General features: G+C 44.4%; 1 protein-coding gene across 1 annotated transcript; it reads left to right on the forward strand.

The window, feature by feature from the left end:
- Nucleotides 1–8,756: 8,756 nt before the first annotated feature.
- LOC118941416 (uncharacterized) lies at nt 8,757–21,508 on the forward strand. Its single transcript, XM_090211833.1, has 14 exons — nt 8,757–8,786; nt 8,875–8,911; nt 16,520–16,896; nt 17,334–17,554; nt 17,834–17,965; nt 18,588–18,720; nt 18,829–18,965; nt 19,150–19,249; nt 19,379–19,458; nt 19,652–19,902; nt 20,113–20,159; nt 20,350–20,431; nt 21,267–21,402; nt 21,472–21,508. The coding sequence occupies exons 1-14, from the start codon at nt 8,757–8,759 to the stop codon at nt 21,506–21,508; spliced, it is 1,800 nt and encodes a 599-aa protein (XP_090067959.1).
- The last annotated feature ends 490 nt before the right edge of the window (nt 21,509–21,998 follow it).

The following is a 21,998-nucleotide window of genomic DNA, read 5'->3' on the forward strand; positions in this document are numbered from 1 at the left end:
CATACAGTGCCTTGACACACACCCCTAGACTTCTTACACATGTTGTTGTGTTACAAACTAAATTTAAAATGCAGTAAATGTATTTTTTTCTCTCACTCAACTACACAAAATACCCCATAACGACAAAGTTAAAACATATTTTTAGAAATGTTTGCAAATTTATTGAAAATTAAATATAATATAGAATTTACATAAGTATTCACGTCCTAAGTCAATACTTTGTAAAAAATTTCAATACTCTATATATTGATGGACCCTGGTCAAAAGTAGTGCACTATACAGGGATTATGGTGAGAATTGAGACGTATCCTTAATGTCATTATTCACATTCTATGTAGGTCTTATGTACTGCATCTGTCCTGAAATCACAGGCCACTTTTCATCCATGGATATAAGGTTGGGTTGGGTTAGGGTTAAGGTAATGGTCAGTTTTGGGTTTGGTCTATCATCTGGTTGTAGTTGGATGCTGGTCAGAAAAGTCCCTCTTGTTGGGTGTAATACCTACTTTTATAAGTGTGTGTCTCCCCCTACTGGCTGTTTTCTACAAGCTCTGTTTCTTCCTTCTATTACTGTGACCTTGACCCATAGAGATAGATAGAGCACTCATCTTTATTTGTTCCATTATAGCTCAATTCCATAGTGAAACCAAACCAGTTGACAAACTTGACTACTTTGAAATGGTGGAAGGATGGTGGAAACCCAGATTTTCTTCTCAGAGGACAGGAAGTAGAAACTGCAGTCAACGTATCTCCATTCCTCTTGACAATGCTGCTCTGTTGAAGAGCAAAGGTGAACATATTGAGAAAGTTAGCAAGTATCATTATACTCAAACCCATATATATACACGCTATTGCTGTTGATTTTACTTCTAATTAACCACAGTTTATATCTCACCTATATCACAAAAAGCTTTGCCTGTGATGGCCTCTCAAGTCAGGTTGTTGTAACTGGTCTGTCTCTTTAGTCAGGTTGTTGTAACTGGTCTGTCTCTTTAGTCAGGTTGTTGTAACTGGTCTGTATTTTTAGTCAGGGTGTGGTAACTGGTCTGTCTCTGTAGTCAGGTTGTTGTAACTGGTCTGTCTCTGTAGTCAGGTTGTTGTAACTGGTCTGTATTTTTAGTCAGGGTGTGGTAACTGGTCTGTCTCTGTAGTCAGGTTGTTGTAACTGGTCTGTCTCTTTAGTCAGGTTGTTGTAACTGGTCTGTCTCTTTAGTCAGGTTGTTGTAACTGGTCTCTCTCTTTAGTCAGGGTGTTGTAACTGGTCTCTCTCTTTAGTCAGGTTGTTGTAACTGATCTGTCTCTGTAGTCAGGTTGTTGTAACTGGTCTGTCTCTTTAGTCAGGGTGTTGTAACTGGTCTGTCTCTTTAGTCAGGTTGTTGTAACTGGTCTGTCTCTGTAGTCAGGTTGTTGTAACTGGTCTGTCTCTGTAGTCAGGTTGTTGTAACTGGTCTGTCTCTTTAGTCAGGGTGTTGTAACTGGTCTCTCTCTGTAGTCAGGGTGTTATAACTGGTCTGTCTCTTTAGTCAGGAGTCATACTGGTTATATAAGAGAAAAATGCTTCCTTGATGGATCAGCTACTTGTTAAAACTCAGTTTCTTATTGCTACTGTAAGTGAGAGGCCTTTAAAAACAGACTGTGCAGTAGACAGCAATGTTCCCTCTAAACCGCGCATATGAGTGGCCGCTCACTTCCTCCAGGAGTGCTGCACAGAAGAAACGCCATGCTACACAGAGGTGGTAGAGATTGAACTTCACAGAGTTCAACCCCATTAGTTTGCACTATAAAGATCAATGTTTTTTTCTGTGATCGAATCTATATCCTATCAGCCCCTTTTCAATGCAACAAACCAAAACAAATATAACTTTGCAAGATTGAGTCTGTGATTTTGTTTAGGGCAGACCCAGAGCACAACGGAGTAGAATTTTATTGGCAGGGGTTGCCCACCAGTGGTCGTTCAATCACACCAGAGTGAATGCGCATTTCACATCAGTTCAGATCAGAGCACAGAATCGCTCAAGTGCACATTTCTTGATATTCTTTGCTAGTTGATGAGTTATTAGCCTGCTTCCAACTCACACCCTCAAACACATAGATCCCCTGAATGCAGCTCACTTTCCAGCCCATTTTCCAACTCACACTGTCAAACACTTAGATCCCCTGAATGCAGCTCACTTTCCAGACCCCTTTCCAGCTCACACTGTCAAACACTTACATCCCCTGAATGCAGTTCACTCTCCAGATCCCAATCACCTAAATTCTAATCACTGTTCACTCACCTGTATGTCATTATCACACACTATTCAGTTCAGTTCTTTGCATCCTATCACTGTGAGGTATTATTTGTTTTGTCAGTTCCACAATAAATGTTTGATTTGTTCGATAAAGTCCATTTATGTCCAAATACTTCCTTTTTGTTTAGTACACAATCCAAACTCACGAGGCGCGGGCAAGTCCAGGCGAAAGTTCAGATGAAAAGTCATATTACAGTTCGTAGAAACATGTCAAACGATGTATAGAATCAATCTTTAGGATGTTTTTAACATAAATCGTCAATAATGTTCCAACCGGAGAATTGCTTTGTAGAAATCCGATGTAAACGCAGGTCGCTCTCACGTCAGCGCACGTGATCAGCGTGTGTGATCAGCTCATGGCACTCTCGCAGAGCCCTCTATCCAAATCTATTTATATGTATTTGGACATAAATGGACATCGTTTGACATGTTTTGGATAGATTTGGATATATGTGCATATATTAGGAACTGGGCCTGAGTAGCAGGTAGTTTACTCTGGGCACCTTATCCATCCAAGCTACTCAATACTGCCCCCCAGTCCCAAAGAAGTTAATATTTCACTACTCATTGATGATGAGCCCTCGAGGACAGAAAAATTGCGACCAAGGTGATGGTGAGAGCTTCGAAAGAGATATATTTTATCAGGTGCTTGACAGTCTCACAGCTAAGCTGCAGAGGTGTTTTTCAAAGAAGAATTGCGAGATCATGCAAGGGGTCCTGTTTGCCTTTGACCTTTGAGTCAGATTTAGAGGACATCAATCATGAGTTTCATCAAACCAAGCGGCTTCTTGATAGGAGAGAAAAAAGTGGAAGGGACAGACCGTCTACTTTCCTTGACTTTGTTGTGTTTCTAGAACCTTCTAAAGATGTCTTCCATGAGCTATTTCGATGCTGTAAGATTTCTGTTGTTACACCAGTCAGCAGTGCTTCCTGCGAGAGAAGCTTCTCAGCTTTACTGATTAAAACCCACCTCAGGACAACAATGGTTGAGGTTAAGTCACCTCGGAATTCTCAGTGTTGAGTCAAGGAGGGCAGGCTCCCCCAACACGGATGAGTTTGTGATACATTTTGCCAGTTCTCATCCGAAAAATATCTGTGTCTTTGTTATTCTTATTATTAAAGTGATAATCATCGGTTAATAATTGGACTCACTTGTTTTTTAATAAGCATAAGCCCATGGCAAATCACATGACATGTTTCTAATAAAAAAGAATGAAAATAATGAGTTCAGTATGTCTACATTCTCTCCTCTTAATCTAAACACAACAATTATTTGTCTTATTTTTTCTCTCTTCCTCATTCTCTTAATTTTCTTCTTCCTCCTCTGTCTCTCTCTGACACTAAGGCTCTATCTCAATTCGTCTTTCCTAGATTCCTCTCCTCCTTTCTCTTCTCCTCCTTCTCAACCCTATTTGTCACGTTCTGACCTCTATTTCCTTTGTTTTTGCGCCAGTGCCGCCCGTCTGCCCAGCGCCGCCAGTGCCGCCCGTCTGCCCAGCGCCGCCAGTGCCGCCCGTCTGCCAGGAGCCGCCAATGCCGCCCGTCAGCCAGGGGCCGCCAGTGCCGCCAGTCAGCCAGGGGCCGCCAGTGCCGCCAGTCGGCTAACAGGGAGTATGGCTACGCCAGGTAGGAGACCTGAGCCAACTTCCTGTGGTTACCGGGGGGCTAGAGAGACCGGGCAGGCACCGTGTTATGCTGTGGAGCGCACGGTGTCCCCAGTGCGGGTGCACAGCCCGGTGCGGTACATTCCAGCTCCGCGTATCGGCCGGGCTAGAGTGGGCATCGAGCCAAGTGCCATGAAGCCGGCTCTACGCATCTGGTCTCCAGTGCGTCTCCTTGGGCCGGCTTACATGGCACCAGCCTTGCGCACGGTGTCCCCGGTTCGCCTGCATAGCCCAGTGCGGGCTATTCCACCTCGCCGCACTGGCAGGGCGACCGGGACCATTCAACCGGGTAAGGTTGGGCAGGCTCGGTGCTCAAGAGCTCCAGTGCGCCTGCACGGCCCGGTCTATCCGTCACCACCTCCACACCCCAGCCCTCCGGTGGCAGCTCCCCGTACCAGGCTGTCTCTCCGGCCCATCCGTCCAGAGCCTTCCTCCTCTCCAGCTCTGCCGGAGCCTCCTGCCTGTCCGGCGCCTCTGCCGGAGCCTCCCGCCTGTCCGGCGCCTCTGCCGGAGCCTCCCGCCTGTCCGGCGCCTCTGCCGGAGCCTCCCGCCTGTCCGGCGCCTCTGCCGGAGCCTCCCGCCTGTCCGGCGCCTCTGCCGGAGCCTCCCGCCTGTCCGGCGCCTCTGCCGGAGCCTCCCGCCTGTCCGGCGCCTCTGCCGGAGCCTCCCGCCTGTCCGGCGCCGCTGCCGGAGCCTCCCGCCTGTCCGGCGCCGCTGCCGGAGCCTCCCGCCTGTCCGGCGCCTCTGCCGGAGCCTCCCGCCTGTCCGGCGCCTCTGCCGGAGCCTCCCGCCTGTCCGGCGCCTCTGCCGGAGCCTCCCGCCTGTCCGGCGCCTCTGCCGGAGCTTCCCGTCTGCCCGGCGCCTCTGCCAGAGCTTCGCGTCTGCCCGGCGCCATCGGAGCTTCCCGTCTGCCCAGCGCCGCCAGCGCCGCCCGTCTGCCCAGCGCCGCCAGTGCCGCCCGTCTGCCCAGCGCCGCCAGTGCCGCCCGTCTGCCCAGCGCCGCCAGTGCCGCCCGTCTGCCCAGCGCCGCCAGTGCCGCCCGTCTGCCCAGCGCCGCCAGTGCCGCCCGTCTGCCCAGCGCCGCCAGTGCCGCCCGTCTGCCCAGCGCCGCCAGTGCCGCCCGTCTGCCAGGAGCCGCCAATGCCGCCCGTCAGCCAGGGGCCGCCAGTGCCGCCAGTCAGCCAGGGGCCGCCAGTGCCGCCAGTCAGCCAGGGGCCGCCAGTGCCGCCAGTCAACCAGGGGCCGCCAGTGCCGCCAGTCAACCAGGGGCCGCCAGTGCCGCCAGTCAACCAGGGGCCGCCAGTGCCGCCAGTCAGCCAGGGGCCGCTAGAGCCCCTCCGCCCGGAGCAGCTGTCCCTCTGTCCCGAGCAGCTGTCCCTCTGTCCCGAGCAGCTGTCCCTCTGTCCCGAGCAGCTGTCCCTCTGTCCCGAGCAGCTGTCCCTCTGTCCCGAGCAGCTGTCCCTCTGTCCCGAGCAGCTGTCCCTCTGTCCCGAGAAGCTGCCCCTCTGTCCCAAGCAGCCCCTCTGTCCAGTGGGGTCATTGAGAGGGGTGGGCATGGTGAGTAAGCCACGGAGGCGGACAATAAGGCGGACTGAGACAATGGCGAAGTGGGGTCCGCGTCCCGCGCCAGAGCCGCCACCGCGGACAGACGCCCACCCAGACCCTCCCCTATAGGTCAAGGTTTTGCGGCCGGAGTCCGCACCTTTGGGGGGGGGTACTGTCACGTTCTGACCTCTATTTCCTTTGTTTTTGTATTTATTTAGTATGGTCAGGGCGTGAGTTGGGTGGGCAGTCTATGTTTGTTTTTCTATGTTTTGGTCTAGTTCTATGTTCGGCCTGATATGGTTCTCAATCAGAGGCAGGTGTTCGTCATTGTCTCTGATTGGGAACCATATTTAGGTAGCCTGGGTTTCACTGTGTGTTTTTGGGTGATTGTTCCTGTCTTTGTGTTTGCACCAGATAGGGCTGTTTTTGTTCTCACGTTTCTTGTTTTCGTTAGTTTTGTTCATGTATAGTGTCTTCATTAAAATACGATGAACAACCACCACGCTGCGTTTTGGTCCGCCTCTACTACACAACAAGAGAACCGTTACACTATTAGAGGAGAAGGTCCAAGGTCCCTCCCCTAGGATTGTATTGTCCAATGTGTTTTGAGACAGAGGGGAGGAGAGAAGATGTGAGGAGGAATCAAGTAAGGGTGCATTAAAAAAGAACCCGTAGGCAAGTCTGTAATACAACTATTTAATCTCTTTGGTATGTTCATCTCTCACTTTAACCAATAGGTGGAATCATCACTTAACCATTCAACACTGTATCCAACCATCAAGATAATAACTGAGAGAGAGAGAGTTATTGTTACACCACTTTCTCACAGATCCAGTTATGATTTGTGCCACATTTGTCATCATTCCATGTCTGTACAGAGTCATCTTGTCCATAGTAAATCTCAACACAGTCCTCCTGCCAAGAGAACAGACCACCATCATCAGGCTGTCCTGACCCCCAGTACCTAAACAACACAGGGAACCAGACAGTCAGACACTGTGGTACAAACATCCTCCACAATTATAGACACGGTCCTATGATTTTAGGGTTTTAAAGAAACACTCTGTAAGATGTAATCAAGAATGGAACATTAACAATGACATGTATTTTTTATATAATGACATTTTAATCTAAAAATATGACTTGATTTCTAAGATACATCTCTAGTTCTCATTGAATGACATTCATAAGTAGAAACATACATTTTGATGAATATGACTGGAAGCAATATATCACTGTTGTTTTGTATCTCCATTTCACAAGGTAAAATGGTCAAATCTCTCACCCTGTGGTCAGTGGGGTGCCATCCACCCACTTCCAGATCCCCTCAGTAACAGAGTCAGTCAGACCAATCCAGACTCTCAGGTGGAGGTTGAAGACAAATGTCTATTGTTGAGAAAGATAAAGATAACGTCACCCTTAATATATTTATAAAATACTGCAAACATATTAGTGTACTGATGAAAAGTATACCTACTCCGCCTCTCTCTCTCTCTCTCTCTCTCTCTCTCACTCTCTCTCTCATTCTCTCTCTCTGCAGTTTATGATCACGAGGTCTGCTCCTCTCTTCTTACAGTCCTGTCTGTTCTCTCTCTCACCTGTTCCTCTCTACTGTTTATGATCACAAGGTCTGCTCCTCTCCCCTTACAGTCCTGTCTGTTCTCTCTCTCACCTGTTCCTCTCTACTGTTTATGATCACGAGGTCTGCTCCTCTCCCCTTACAGTCCTGTCTGTTCTCTCTCTCACCTGTTCCTCTCTACTGTTTATGATCACGAGGTCTGCTCCTCTCCCCTTACAGTCCTGTCTGCTCTCTCTCTCACCTGTTCCTCTCTACTGTTTATGATCACGAGGTCTGCTCCTCTCCCCTTACAGTCCTGTCTGTTCTCTCACTCACCTGTTCCTCTCTACTGTTTATGATCACGAGGTCTGCTCCTCTCCCCTAACAGTCCTGTCTGCTCTCCTCCCAGGTTTTCTTCTCAGTGGAGAGGAAGTACAAACTGGAGTCAAAGTATTTCCATCCCTCCTGACAATGCTGCTCTGTTGAAGAGCAAAGGTGAACACATTGAGAAACTTAGTCAGTATCTCTATACTCAAAAACCCATTGATATATAATTATTATAATTTATCACAGTTTATATCTCACCTATCACAAAAAGCGTTGCCTGAATATGGCCTTTCTCTTTAGTCAGGTTGTTGTATCTGGTCTGTAACTGGTCTCTCTCTTTATTCAGGTTGTTGTATCTGGTCTGTAACTGGTCTCTCTCTTCAGCCAGGTTGTTGTATCTGGTCTGTATCTGGTCTCTCTCTTTAGTCAGGTTGTTGTATCTGGTCTGTAGCTGGTCTCTCTCTTCAGCCAGGTTGTTGTATCTGGTCTGTAGCTGGTCTCTCTCTTCAGCCAGGTTGTTGTAACTGGTCTGTAGCTGGTCTCTCTCTTCAGCCAGGTTGTTGTATCTGGTCTGTAGCTGGTCTCTCTCTTCAGTTGCGTTGATTTTAAAAAGGGAGAAACTCTGGAACAGGTTATTCCTTTTATCCTCAAAATCTTTGATGACTCTGTTATCTACAAAGTATAAACACATAGTTACTAAGTAAAACACCTGGTAAATAGGCCTAATAACCAGCACTTCTTACAACTAGGTGATAATCAATGAACTTGGACACAAACTCACAGTAGACAGACAGGCCTATGATCCCAGCCAGTAGGAGAACACACAGCAGCGCCAGAAACACTACAGCAACTAGGAAGGGTCTCTTCCCTGAGCTATCAGGCTCTGTGGAAACAAACAAGAGACTTTTACGTTGTTATTTGGTGAGAGTGTGTGTGTGTGTGTGTGTGTGTGTGTGTGTGTGTGTGTGTGTGTGTGTGTGTGTGTGTGTGTGTGTGTGTGTGTGTGTGTGTGTGTGTGTGTGTGTGTGTGTGTGTGTGTGTGTGTGTGTGTGTGTGTGTATGCGTGCGTGCGTGTGTGTGTGTGTGTGTGTGTGTTACCTGAGTGCTGGTCTCCTGGTCCATTATTAGGAGCAGTGTCTGCTGTCTCTTCTCTCTTGGTGCTGGTCTCACCGTCTCTCAGGGTGTCTACACTGACGTAGATATCCACAATCCTCTCCTCCATCTCACCTCTGTCAAACTTGACCTTCTTGTTCCTATCTGGTTCAGCATAGATGACCTTTGACATCTTTAACAAGGCCTAGGTCTTTCTTTCTATGTAGGTCTACTATACATGAAGTCTCTGCTTCTAGAATTAATGTGGTGGTCTTCCAACATGGTCACCAGGAGGCGTCGTACGTCAACTGTAAGACCTCTATACGTTAAGTCTCTGCTTCTAGTGATATCTCTGTCTCTGAGTCATCTGTGTTTCTGTGTCTGTGTGACTACTGTAGGTGTTAACTCTAGGGAAGTATCAACAAAATGACACTGGTAGTTGTGGCTATGCTAATACAACAAAATAGAACAAGTTTGCACACTGTGTTTGTGCGTGTGAGAGATTGTTACAGTGATTATTGGTAAACCATTTTCTGCAGAACAATATAAATCATTCCATGTCTCTACATGGTCATCTTGTCCAGAGTATATCTCAACACAGTCCTCCTGCCCAGGGAATGGGACTTGCTATTTGTGATGATGGACAGGACACTATCATACCAGGAAGATATAGATCATAGAGGGGAAGTGGAGAACAAAGACTAGCTGTTAACATATATTAAATATCATATGTAACAGCCCCAAGATAATTCAGGGAGTTTCCAGGACTCCTCCTTCCTTTCACCTTTCTGCTGATTTGGACCCTCTGTTTACTCCCAAATATACGTCAACATGTTCAGGAGGTCCAGAACTACAAACATGGGTCATTATAATGTCCAGACAATAGATTTGACACTACAAACTGCTACAAGTGGATATTGAGGGTGGGTAGTTTTAACCAGTGAGGATCAACCTGATTGGTTGAGGAGTTTTTGAGTGACAGCTGGTTGAACCACTGAACATTTCCACTTCCCTTCCCTCTTTTGGGACCATATAGGGGAGCAGTCAAATAGAGCATTTGTTATTGTGCTTATATGTAAATTGACAACAAAGACAGACTGTTAAATATGATTAAGTAACATCCTTTGATACCCTTTGATATCTCTACTACACTCATTGATTGGTGATACAGTCCCCTCCTATACAGTGTATGTAATGGTGGTTTGGTACTGTAGAGAATGTCATCACCAGGCCTAAATTGGAGCATGTAAATATCTGTAGAATATATTTTAATGGGAAGTTATGTGAATGCACAAAGTCAAATGTACTGAATTCATGTTGAACCTGATGAAGTTACAAACAGGAAATAAGTAGGACTTTTATCAACATGATACTACAAACAAATACAACAATAGGTGTGTGTGTGTGTGTGTGTGTGTGTGTGTGTGTGTGCGTGTGCGTGTGCGAGTGCGAGGGTGCTCAAATACAGTAACTTCTACTTCTAACCTATACGTCTGTACCTGTGTCTTCTCCCTGCACTGATTATTCTTTTGGGTCCCAACCCCTAATGTGTCTCTACCTGAATTAATGCTGTCATTGAATGGGCGGTATAAACCAAATATAAACTCATAATTGTGCATTCAAAATTGTATTTCAATGAACTGAATGATGAGGATGAAGATGTCACACCCTGATCTTTTTCACCTGTTCTTGTGATTGTCTCCACTCCCTCCAGGTGTCGCATATTTTCCCATGTGGATTAATCCCTGTGTTTCCTGTTTCTCTGTGCCAGTGTATTTACACCTGTGTTTCCTGTTTCTCTGTGCCAGTGTATTTATCCCTGTGTTTCCTGTTTCTCTGTGCCAGTGTATTTATCCCTGTGTTTCCTGTTTCTCTGTGCCAGTGTATTTACACCTGTGTTTCCTGTTTCTCTGTGCCAGTGTATTTATCCCTGTGTTTCCTGTTTCTCTGTGCCAGTGTATTTATCCCTGTGTTTCCTGTTTCTCTGTGCCAGTGTATTTATCCCTGTGTTTCCTGTTTCTCTGTGCCAGTGTATTTACACCTGTGTTTCCTGTTTCTCTGTGCCAGTGTATTTATCCCTGTGTTTCCTGTTTCTCTGTGCCAGTGTATTTATCCCTGTGTTTCCTGTTTCTCTGTGCCAGTGTATTTATCCCTGTGTTTCCTGTTTCTCTGTGCCAGTGTATTTATCCCTGTGTTTCCTGTCTCTCTGTGCCAGTACGTCTTGTATGTTAAAGTCAAACAGCGTGTTTTTTCCCCTGCTCCTACTTTTCTATTCTCTTCTACTAGTCCTCCCAGTTTTGACCTTTGCCTGTTTTCTGGACTCCATTCCCACCTGCCTGACCATTCTGTCTGCCCTGACCTCAAGCCTGCCTGCCATTCTGTACATCTGGATCTCTGAACTGGTTTTGACCTTTTGCTTGTCCATGACTATTATCTTGCCTTCCCTTTGGATTGTTAATAAATATCTTGGGCTCTAACCATCTGCCTCCTATGTCTGCATCTGGTTCTCCTTGTGCCCCTATTGAAGAAGGTGATTGAATTTAGAACAATAGTGTAGGAATTGCTATTTCTCTTTCCTACACGCACACCCCAAAAATACACCGAATTCTCACAGATCAGATTTGCCCTAACAGAAAATGTTGTTTAGATATTAATTTAGAATCTTCCAGTCCTCTAAATGTAATTATTGGCGGAGTGTCACGTCATTAGCGGAGAGTCAGGCGGCATTGGTCGGAGATTCATGCAGAGAGTCATGGGGTGGCAGGTATCCTAGAGGTTAGAGCATTGGACTAGTAACCGAAAGGTTGCAAGATCAAATCCCTGAGCTGACAAGGTAAAATTCTGTTGATCTGCCCCTGAACAAGGCAGTTAACCCACTGTTCCTAGGCTGTCATTGAAAATAAGAATTTGTTCTTAACTGACTTGCCAAGTTCAATATAATAAAAATGATGCATTGACGAGGAATGAGATTGAGTCACAATCCATGCCAGGCACACCTGTGAGGAACTCCATCTCCTGTACTTGATGAAAATACCTGTCTATTTGTGGAAGAATCACCCTGATTAACTATTTAGTCATATCACAGTTTACCTACTTTATGGTTTTGCCTACACCTAGCGACCTGTAAATTATATGAGAAAAAATATTCAATTTGATTTGGAATGGCAAGCCAGACAAAATGAAAAGGGCCTATTGTCTAACCTCATGTTCAAGAATGGCCTTTTCCCCTTTAATCAAATTAAAACCGCACATTTTCAGTTATTTGAAAACAAAATCATCTCCAAAATATCAATATTTTTTAAACATGAACATGAAAATGAAATTGTGAACTCACCTTTGAGAATGAGAATGATAAATTACAGTAATTAATACATTCATTCAATACATTGGAATAGAAAAGAAGCCATCCACACATGATGAAATATTAGCAGGAGAATAGACTCTTCATAGCCCGGCTAATGTAGGCTGAAAATTCCCCCAACTTGCCTGACTTTACAATTGATCCCTAGTTTTGGTCTCAAGTAAGCATGGTGTGTGAAGAGCGTTTAAATAAAATAAGCATTGTTTGTGAAAAAAACCACCAGGAAGGAATATATAGACCGAGACCTATGAACACTTAAAAAACGAGAGTCAGGGTTAGTACTTTGTATAAATAATTGGTTATCCTGACCTGGATGACATGACAAAAATCCTAAAGTCTACCAGTATTTTTGAAATGTCTCCAGTAGATTGTCTGTTCCCCCTGAAAGCCCCAATCTGCTCACTTAAATGAATAGAGATCCTGGTCATGGTGCTACAGTATGTTCTTACAGCATAATCAAAGTGAGGACATTCGGCGATCTGCTGTATACTTATGGCCTATAGTAACCTGAAAGTCACACCTTTCCAGTACTCTTCTACCTGCCCCAAACTCCACCCATTCTATGGTGCTATATGTTCCAGGGTTAGGACTGTACCCACAAGAGGACTTGAGAAAATGAGCCAGAGCTGATAGGATCACCAAAACTAAAGTTTTTTTCATTTCAATGCATTTACTTTTTTTAAATATAGTCTGTCCATGTGTAGACATACTGTGTAATACAATCGATACTTGTGTACTAAAAACATGAATGTGTTTTTGCAGAGCAAACAACCATGCAGACAACCATCCATGGAGATCGGTGGACAAAGGGCTGGACAACGGGCCACACCCATAAAACACATGGTTCCCATGAAAGCGGTTGGTTTTGCTACATTCTTAAAACACATTTCATTATGCAGAATGTGTGTGTTGGAGTCACTTTTCATTCTTAATTGATCTACCATTTCTATTACAGGACACCACAATCGATGGGGACGCAGAGCAGTACCATTCTGCTCATCTGATGAAGGTGCACGTGAAACAGTATCACTCATTATTTGTAGAGACAGATACTTGTATATTTTATTTAACTCGGCAAGTCATTTAAGAACAAATTCTTATTTACAATGATGTCCTAGGAACAGTGGGTTAACTGCCTTGTTCAGGGGCAGAACAACAGATTTTTACCCTGTCAGCTCAGGGATATCATTCAACAACCTTCCGGTTACTGGCTCAATGCTCTAACCACTAGACTACATGCCGCCCCAACTGGGATGGATCCCGAGGCAAATGTGGCTGACCAGTGAACCTCCAGGTGTTCATCATTAATACTGTGACCAAGACTGATGCATCCCGAAAAAACATTCAAGACAGAGTTAATTAGTACTTGAGGTCACTGAGAAAGTCTTGACATGGCCTGCTCTCCCTTATGTAAGGAATTAAGCATCTTTGCCATGTTTACTATGTACTGTGTGCTATGTTTACTATGTACTGTGGGCTATGTTTACTATGTACTGTGGGCTATGTTTACTATGTACTGTGGGCTATGTTTACTATGTACTGTGGGCCATGTTTACTATGTACTGTGGGCCATGTTTACTATGTACTGTGGGCCATGTTTACTATGTACTGTGGGCTATGTTTACTATGTACTGTGGGCTATGTTCACTATGTACTGTGGGCTATGTTTACTATGTACTGTGGGCTATGTTTACTATGTACTGTGGGCTATGTTTACTATGTACTGTGGGCTATGTTTACTATGTACTGTGGGCCATGTTTACTATGTACTGTGGGCCATGTTTACTATGTACTGTGGGCTATGTTTACTATGTACTGTGGGCTATGTTTACTATGTACTGTGGGCTATGTTTACTATGTACTGTGGGCCATGTTTACTATGTACTGTGGGCCATGTTTACTATGTACTGTGGGCCATGTTTACTATGTACTGTGGGCTATGTTTACTATGTACTGTGGGCCATGTTTACTATGTACTGTGGGCTATGTTTACTATGTACTGTGGGCTATGTTTACTATGTACTGTGGGCTATGTTTACTATGTACTGTGGGCCATGTTTACTATGTACTGTGGGCTATGTTTACTATGTACTGTGGGCTATGTTTACTATGTACTGTGGGCTATGTTTACTATGTACTGTGGGCTATGTTTACTATGTACTGTGGGCCATGTTTACTATGTACTGTGGGCTATGTTTACTATGTACTGTGGGCTATGTTTACTTGTCAGACTGCACAGTAGCTTATTAAACGTGTACATTTTGAAATAGTAAAAAATAAAATAATAATCAATAACATGTTTCTACCACGGTGTGTTTCTGGTTGATGGCCAATATTAAGTACAGTCAAATGCATTTGTGAATTAAATCACTTTATTGTTTAATTAATTAAGGCTCCTTTCTCTTTTATGTGCTGGAGTTATTTTAAGAATAAAGTAGGCTAATGAAGGCAACAAATTGTTGCTTACTGAAACTCCCAATGTCATCCAATTGTTACAATAGGATTTGAAGCAAAAGCCTACCTGCGTATGGTCAACTATTTCAGCACCGTTTTGTGCTGCTCTGAGAAAAGCAAGACAACTTAATAAACATATACATTTTTAAAAAGTCATTCAAAAATATATTTATATTGTACCACTGTAGATGTTGCAGGCAGTCAGAGATGAGTCCTATTGTAAAGTGTAGCCTAAAGGCCTAAATGGGCAAACTTCCATGTATTCAATGCTTAAGTACTATAAAACCAGATTTGCCCAACCCCTACAAATATATGAATTTATTATTATCCCTGCATTATCATTATATAAAAGTCCATTAGATATTAATTTAGAATCCTCTAAATGTAATTAGATCTACTATTGTAATTTGTTGATCTGAATTGATCTGCAAGTATTTTCATTTTGAGTTTCCGGTAAACTCTGTTTCCTTTCATGTGTCCAACCAATTATTATTGGGTTATTCACCATGGCAACCAGTGAAATGTATTTCTGAGTTAGGTTGGCTTGTTTTCAGAATTCACAACGAAATGCCTCCAGCACTGTAAATATAAAGAGTGGTTATAGAGGGTGAGCGTGTATGTGTGTGTTTGTGCGAGAGAGAGAGAATCGAAACACACACAGTAACGTGTGTAAATGAGTTCCGAGAGCAGATCTGTTATCCAACGATTAGTTTCATATTAAAAACGGTCAAATGTTTCTCAAATATGCTCTCTGGTGGTCAAACTAGCTCTAACGAGCGTTAATGGCAACAATGTCTGACACTTAAATAATAAATAATGTGCCATAGAATTCTGCGGCAGCCCGCAAGTTTTTAAGAAAGAACCACTGGAGGAGTTGGCAAGACAGCACTAAACAGACCTGGGACTCTAGCTAGTAGGAGTTGGCAAGACAGCACTAAACAGACCTGGGACTCTAGCTAGGAGGAGTTGACAAGACAGCACTAAACAGACCTGGGACTCTAGCTAGTAGGAGTTGACAAGACAGCACTAAACAGACCTGGGACTCTAGCTAGTAGGAGTTGACAAGACAGCACTAAACAGACCTGGGACTCTAGCTAGTAGGAGTTGACAAGACAGCACTAAACAGACCTGGGACTCTAGCTAGTAGGAGTTGGCAAGACAGCACTAAACAGACCTGGGACTCTAGCTAGGGTTGGGTTAAGTTTAGGTAAGAAGAATTGTTTAGGGGTTAGAAAACAAAATTCATGCCAGCAACCTTGTGTTACGCCTTCCATTCAACACCAATTTATCACCTAGCAAGTGTATTTAACACGCACTGGGCACTGTAAGCTCTGACCACTGACCATTGAGCTTTAATTGAACCAATCACATTCATAATGTCCTTGAGACAGAGCTGCCCTCAGGGCAAGATTGAATACGGAAAACTGTCCCTAACCAATCTGGATTGTTGTTTGAGGTTTAGGCTAAATCTCTATCACCTGTTCACATTCTTTTAAACCAACCCTTTGTCCATCTGCTGGTGAATAAGAGAAAAAGCATTTAGCATTTAAATAAACCTATAACCAAACCAAAAACAACGTGGAAGCTATCAAAAAACTATGAAGATGAAGATGAAGGCACTTAAAATGCCTTCATTGTGGTCGTACATATAATGAAACAACATACAAAAAATGAATGTAAAAAGAAACAAGAATACAATGGAGCATATTATCTACAATATTGTATGTATACTGCATAACTTTGCTCTTCAATAAAACAGATTTGTTCATTGAACAATATATTTTAAAATGTTATAGATTGGGTTGCCAGGTGGTGGTGTCATACATGACCGATGACATCACAATGGTCTTAAAGCCAATTTGAACAATGGGTTAATGTGGAAATGTATCAGTCTTCATTGGTTATCGACATGGCTTGTTTCTGCTGGTGCAAAAAGGTATGAAATCAGGTCATTTAATCAATTAACAACTACTATAATTCTGGAGTAGTATTTTTCTCTTAAACCTAGTGGGAAGAATAAAAGTAAAATTACATTCTGATTGACGAATACGTAAAAAGTGTACATGAAATGTACATGAAGTTCGGCTATTGCAAATGTCACTCAATGTAACCTGTCTATACTGTGTTATTTGAGGTTTAGGATAGATACCTATGATTCTCCATTTAGGCCAACCTCTTCCTACTCTTATGACCCCCCTCTTCCATTGGCTGGGGATCTGGGAAAAAAGTATTTAGCACTATCACATTTTCTTGTCAACAGAAAAAACGTCAGAAAGCAAATTCAGTTGATGTGGAGCAGAAGACAAGAAAGAAGGAGAGGGGCACTTCATCCCCCTCTCCAATTCCATCTGACCGTTCTGAACGGAATGGCTCCGCTACCTCTGACCCCTCACCCTCTGATCAACTCTCCTCCCTCCATCCACCTCCCTCTCCTGTTAAATGTTCCTCTCAGCCTTGCTCTCCTGCTAAACAACCCTCTGTACCCCGGTCACCTGCCAAAAACCCTTCCCCAGTGAAATCCTCTCCAGTGGTGTCCCAGCCTAGTTCTCCCTCTCCTACCAACCCTCTGGACCGTCATGGAGACACCAGCCAGGAGGGCACAACAGTCAGGTAATCCAAACATAAAGTACAGTGCCATCCTAGAGTCTCTTTGGAGAGTTGGGTTTAGTGCTACCAGACCAGGGCCAGTGTTAATCAACAGTATGAGTGCTAATCTAGGATCAGGTCCTCTCTGTCCATAATAATCTGATTCATTGATCTATGATCTAAAATGCTAAACTGGTCCTAGATCAGACTCCTACTCTGAGACACTTGGTAAACACAGTCCCAGAAAGTTATTTTCCTGAAACTGTAGTTTTAGCCTCTTCTGTCTACATCTAGTGGATAAAGAGAGTACTAACCTATTGGCCTGGTCTACTTGGTACACTGCATTTATATGGACAGCAGTACATGCATAACTACTCAGACTGTGTTTATAGTACAGTACAGTATTTAATAGAGAGACTGTGTAGAGTGATAATATCTCTGTGTTGGAGGCGTTAGACCTGTTTCTCTCCTTCCTCCAGACCTCTGTCTCTTCAGGAACACTCTAGTCCAATGCCCCAGAGACCAGTCTCAGCCACCAGAAGCATGACTCTTCCCAGGGCCAGCTCAGCCACCAGAAGCATGACTCTTCCCAGGACCAGCTCAGCCACCAGAGGGTCAGAAGAGACCCAGGGGGCCAGAGGAGAACGGGGGGAACTGGTCAACATGGAACTTCTTGGGTAAACCACAACACACTGCAAATGCATTGAATATAAGTTCTTTATTGTTTAGAGATCAGTGTCTGATATACTATGGGGATAAGGCTTACTATCTAGCATGTCCTTTTTATTAGATATTTATAAACCCATGAATTATGTCAATCTTGGTCTAAAGGACATCCACTTCTTTGTGTTAAATATAATGTATCCCTTATCCCCTGCCATTATCATCACTTTATAGAGATGTGAAGGTTATGATTAATCTCTATGTGTGTACTGATGGCTTCTTCTTCTTCACAGGTTGCCTAACATTGGCAACACTTGCTTCCTTAACGCCACCCTGCAGTGCCTCCTGGTCCTGCCTTCCTTCTCAAAGGAAATCCTGCACCAGGAACAACTCTGGAGCTCCTCCCCCTTCTCCAACCTGCTCAGGTAAGGGAAGGCTCAAAAGCAGACACTCACCCCACACAGCCATTAATTGTGGTCATAAATTAAAGAAGGGACACTCTTTTCACGCCACTTCTACAGAAAGGGATTGTCGTAGCAGGTTAGGAGAACACTTTCACTAATCCTAACCCTTTTCCTAACCTTAACCACTTCATATTTTGCTGTGTATTGTATTTATGGTTTATTTTCCAGTTTCTTTTTGTTTTTGGAATCTTCATAACCAAGAGGAACAACAATGACACACTGATTATGATGTTGGCATTTTGTAGGCCAATTTGGAAAGTGTAGAATGACTACATGACCCATAATGCTCATTGACTGAACATTCCACCTTACCGTGGGAAATTTGGTAGTTTTTTTAAATGCTCTGGAATTGAGAGCAGTATCCAAACCAAATATCTTAGGAGAATAAACAATACATTTTTGTTGTTTGGCTTCATTGTCCGTCCTCAAAGGTGAAATTGCATCAAATCGAATGAAACATTTCTAATGATGGGGTGCCACTAGATAAAACATATTTGTATATACTCATCTGCCTCTTCAGGCATAAGCCAGTAGGTTGACAACATCCAGTAGGCTGCTAACTTACTCTCTGTCTCCCCTACAGGTGTCTGTCTGATGTGCACCGTTCGGGTCTACCTGACAGTGTGGCAAACCAGGCCTCAAAAGCAGACCTCATGTGGAAGGTCAAGTACTCCTTGTCGGGATACGATTTGAAGTATCTGGGGGACACGCAACAGGTAACTGAGGCACTACTCTCTTGTGTACGAGTGCTCTTCTTGCAAGGGTTAAGTTTATTTTTTAATTTGCTTTTATCTTGGTGTGTTTCTTTCTCTTCCTCATCATAGGACGCACACGAGTTACTTGTCAATATGCTGTGCCAGCTGAAGGAGGAGGGCATGATTCTGAAGACACTCGGGATGAACTATACCTGCCCTGTTTCCCAGCTGGAGTTCCAGCTTGTGTCGGTGCGCACATGTACCAGGTAAGAGATCCCATTGGTTGTAATGTATCTACTGAGAACAGGATCTTTCTCTATATATATATATATATACATATATACAGTATATATTAATATTACAAAACACATGGCATAACAGAAACATTGTAGAGACCTGAAACAGAAACAGACTTGATGCATTTTTCTTCTCTTTGTCCTGCTTCTGAAGCTGTGGGCGCGAGTCGTCTACCAGAGAGGACTACAACCACCTCTCATTGGACATCAGCCCTGAGCGCACCTTGCTGAACAGCCTAGCACTCACTTTCAAAGTCAGCACTTAGGGCTCAGCCCTGCATGTAGAGACTAACACCCAGGGCAAGCTGCCCACTGCCTCAGAATACGCTATCTTATTATTGTAGTGGTATCATTCATTATGTAATGCTTTTGTTTCTAATCAGAGTGAACAGGTTGAATTCACATGTGAGGGCTGTAAAGGCCTCCACGCCTCAAAGGTGGAGCAGTTCCACACACTGCCTCTGTGAGTTGTCCCTTTATAACCTCTCATAGTACTAGCAGTGTTTAATGTCCTTAGCCTTTAGGAGTAGTTACCTTCCTGAGCAGGTTGTAGGACTTAGAGGTGAGCACCGCCAAACAAATTTCACTCATCTGTTATTTTGTTGACTGGTTTCATTGTCTGTCTGTTCATCTCTCTTCCTCTCTCTTTCTGGCAGTGTGCTGGTTCTACATCTGAAGAGGTTTGGAGGACCTGGGGGGTTGGAGAAGCTGGAGGCTCCTCTTTTGTTTCCTTCGGAGCTGAGGCTCTCCACCCTCTGTGGGGACATGGTGCCACACCTGCACAGTGCCAGCCCACAGGCCCTCACCAACCAGGCCCCCAGCATCCAGGGGTCCATCCCCCAGACCCTCGCCAGCCAAGTCTCCAGCTCACCTGGAGCGGCAAAAGACAGCGCCCTCTGCTGTTCAGGTAGGTCATGGCACCATAACACTATTCTTGCTCCAACACAACACAAACCACCCACTCCCAAAACGGTCCTGCTGACAGAGAATCTGGAAGCTGCAATTTAAAATGCTTCTCAGATATCTTTAGTGATGTATGGGAGCTGTTTTAGTCCAGAGCAATTCAGACAAGTGACCACGTTTTCACAGCTCTTGATATGTTTATTTGACCCCTCAGATTCAAATGAGCAGGAACCAGGGAAAGTGTTGCTGACAGCCTCAGTGGTGAGAAGAGAGAGAGAGATAGAGAGAGAGTGAAACCAGTGAAAAATAAGTTATGACAGAACACTGAGATAGTTATGAGGAGTACACAATGTAGTAGACCTGTAGTAGACTAGTACTGTAGTAGACTGTAGACAGTGTGGTGGACTGTAGAGGAAATGAGAATCCTATGATCACATGTGTTTTCTTACAGAAGCAGAAGCCAGAACTGTCAGTGAATGGTTACTACCAGCTGACTGGCGTAGTCTCTCATTTGGGAGGCTCCGCAAACTCCGGTAAGTAAATACCATCAAACACACACATGCAGATGCACAATACATATGACATCAGCTGAATTCCAAATCACTCCCTTCTCCTTGGATCTCAATTTGCATGTTCACGTGTGCCTCTGCCGTATACACAAGCATCCCAAAGCTGAGGGAGTGAAAATTATCGAGGATGAAGGCCAGGAATCATCAACTAGTTTCAGCCTCGGGTCCATTTTTTTTCTTAGCCAGATGGGAAGGGGTGTGGAACAAAATTACAAATAATTTGTAGACTGCAAATATACCGTAGGAACGCCAAACAGATATAATATTTGACTCATTTCAAACCTTGCTTACATTTGTGTACAACCACATGTATCTCTTTATTATACGTGGGAACACTTTGAAACAGATTTCCAAAATGAAAATCACTTGGAGCTGATTTGCTGGTGTTTTTACAGTCTTTTAACAATTACGTTTTATTTGGACAGAAAACATAGGGGCCAAATAAAATCACCCTTGGGCCAAATTTGTCCCGCGGGGTGCCATTTGGGGAACCCTGGGGTAGGGGATAATTAGACCCTCCAACAGCCATTTCGGCCAAGCTAGCAAGGCTGCAGGCTTCAGAGTGAAGTGTCATCCCAACAAGCACTGCAATATGTTTAGAGTTTGCTCAATTTAATTCAAAAGAATGGAGAGGCATGCCTAATTTAATGTAATGTGTATTTGTTTATCTCTGATTTCAAAACTTGACACATGTAACAGATAAAATACCTCCCAAATGAACTGTTTAACTGTTACAAAACACTCTATTACCCACAATAGCCTGACCCTTGACCTCTAGTCTGTCTTCCTTGTTCCACAGGGCACTACATTAGTGACATATTGCATGCCAGTGGAAACTGGTTCTGCTGTAACGACAGCCAGGTGTCAATGTCCAATGAAGCCACTGTGCTGAGAACCAGAGCCCGGAGTGCCTACATGCTCTTCTATATGTTCAGGTAATGTTTACTCTCGCCATCTTTATTCTTGTGTTACTATTTATGTGTACGGTTTCTTTCACCCTACAGGGCAATAGAGCGGGAGGCCCCAGCACACAGGGCCTAAGAGGGCCACCAGCATCAGCCCCAGCCTAAACAGGGGCAGCACCTGGACCAGCCTCCAAACACTCAGACCTGTCTCTACAGGGGTGGTACCAGGCCCAGCCTCAAAACCCCCAGCCAAGCCTCAACCCTCACACACCTGCCTCGAAAGGGGTAGCACTTGGCCCAACATCAACAACCCCGAGCCCAGCCACAACAGGGGCAGCACTGGGCCCAACATCAACACACCCAGCCCAGCTTCAACATGGGAAGAACCAGGCCCAGTCTCAACATGGGCAGAACAAGACCCAGCCCCAACACCCTCAGACCTGCCTCAACAGGTGCAGCATTCGGCCCAACTTCAATCATGCTGCTCTTCAACACTAGCATGAACATTCTTTCAGTAGCTTATGTCATAAATACCTGCCCTTGATTTGACTACTTCACCTAATGTATAAAGCGTATAAAGTATACACACTAAATGTAGTACACATGTAGATGTGGTGGATAGAGAG

Source organism: Oncorhynchus mykiss, chromosome 19 (assembly GCF_057628025.1).
Source record: "Oncorhynchus mykiss isolate SJ-2025 chromosome 19, ASM5762802v1, whole genome shotgun sequence".
Lineage (NCBI taxonomy): Eukaryota > Metazoa > Chordata > Actinopteri > Salmoniformes > Salmonidae > Oncorhynchus > Oncorhynchus mykiss.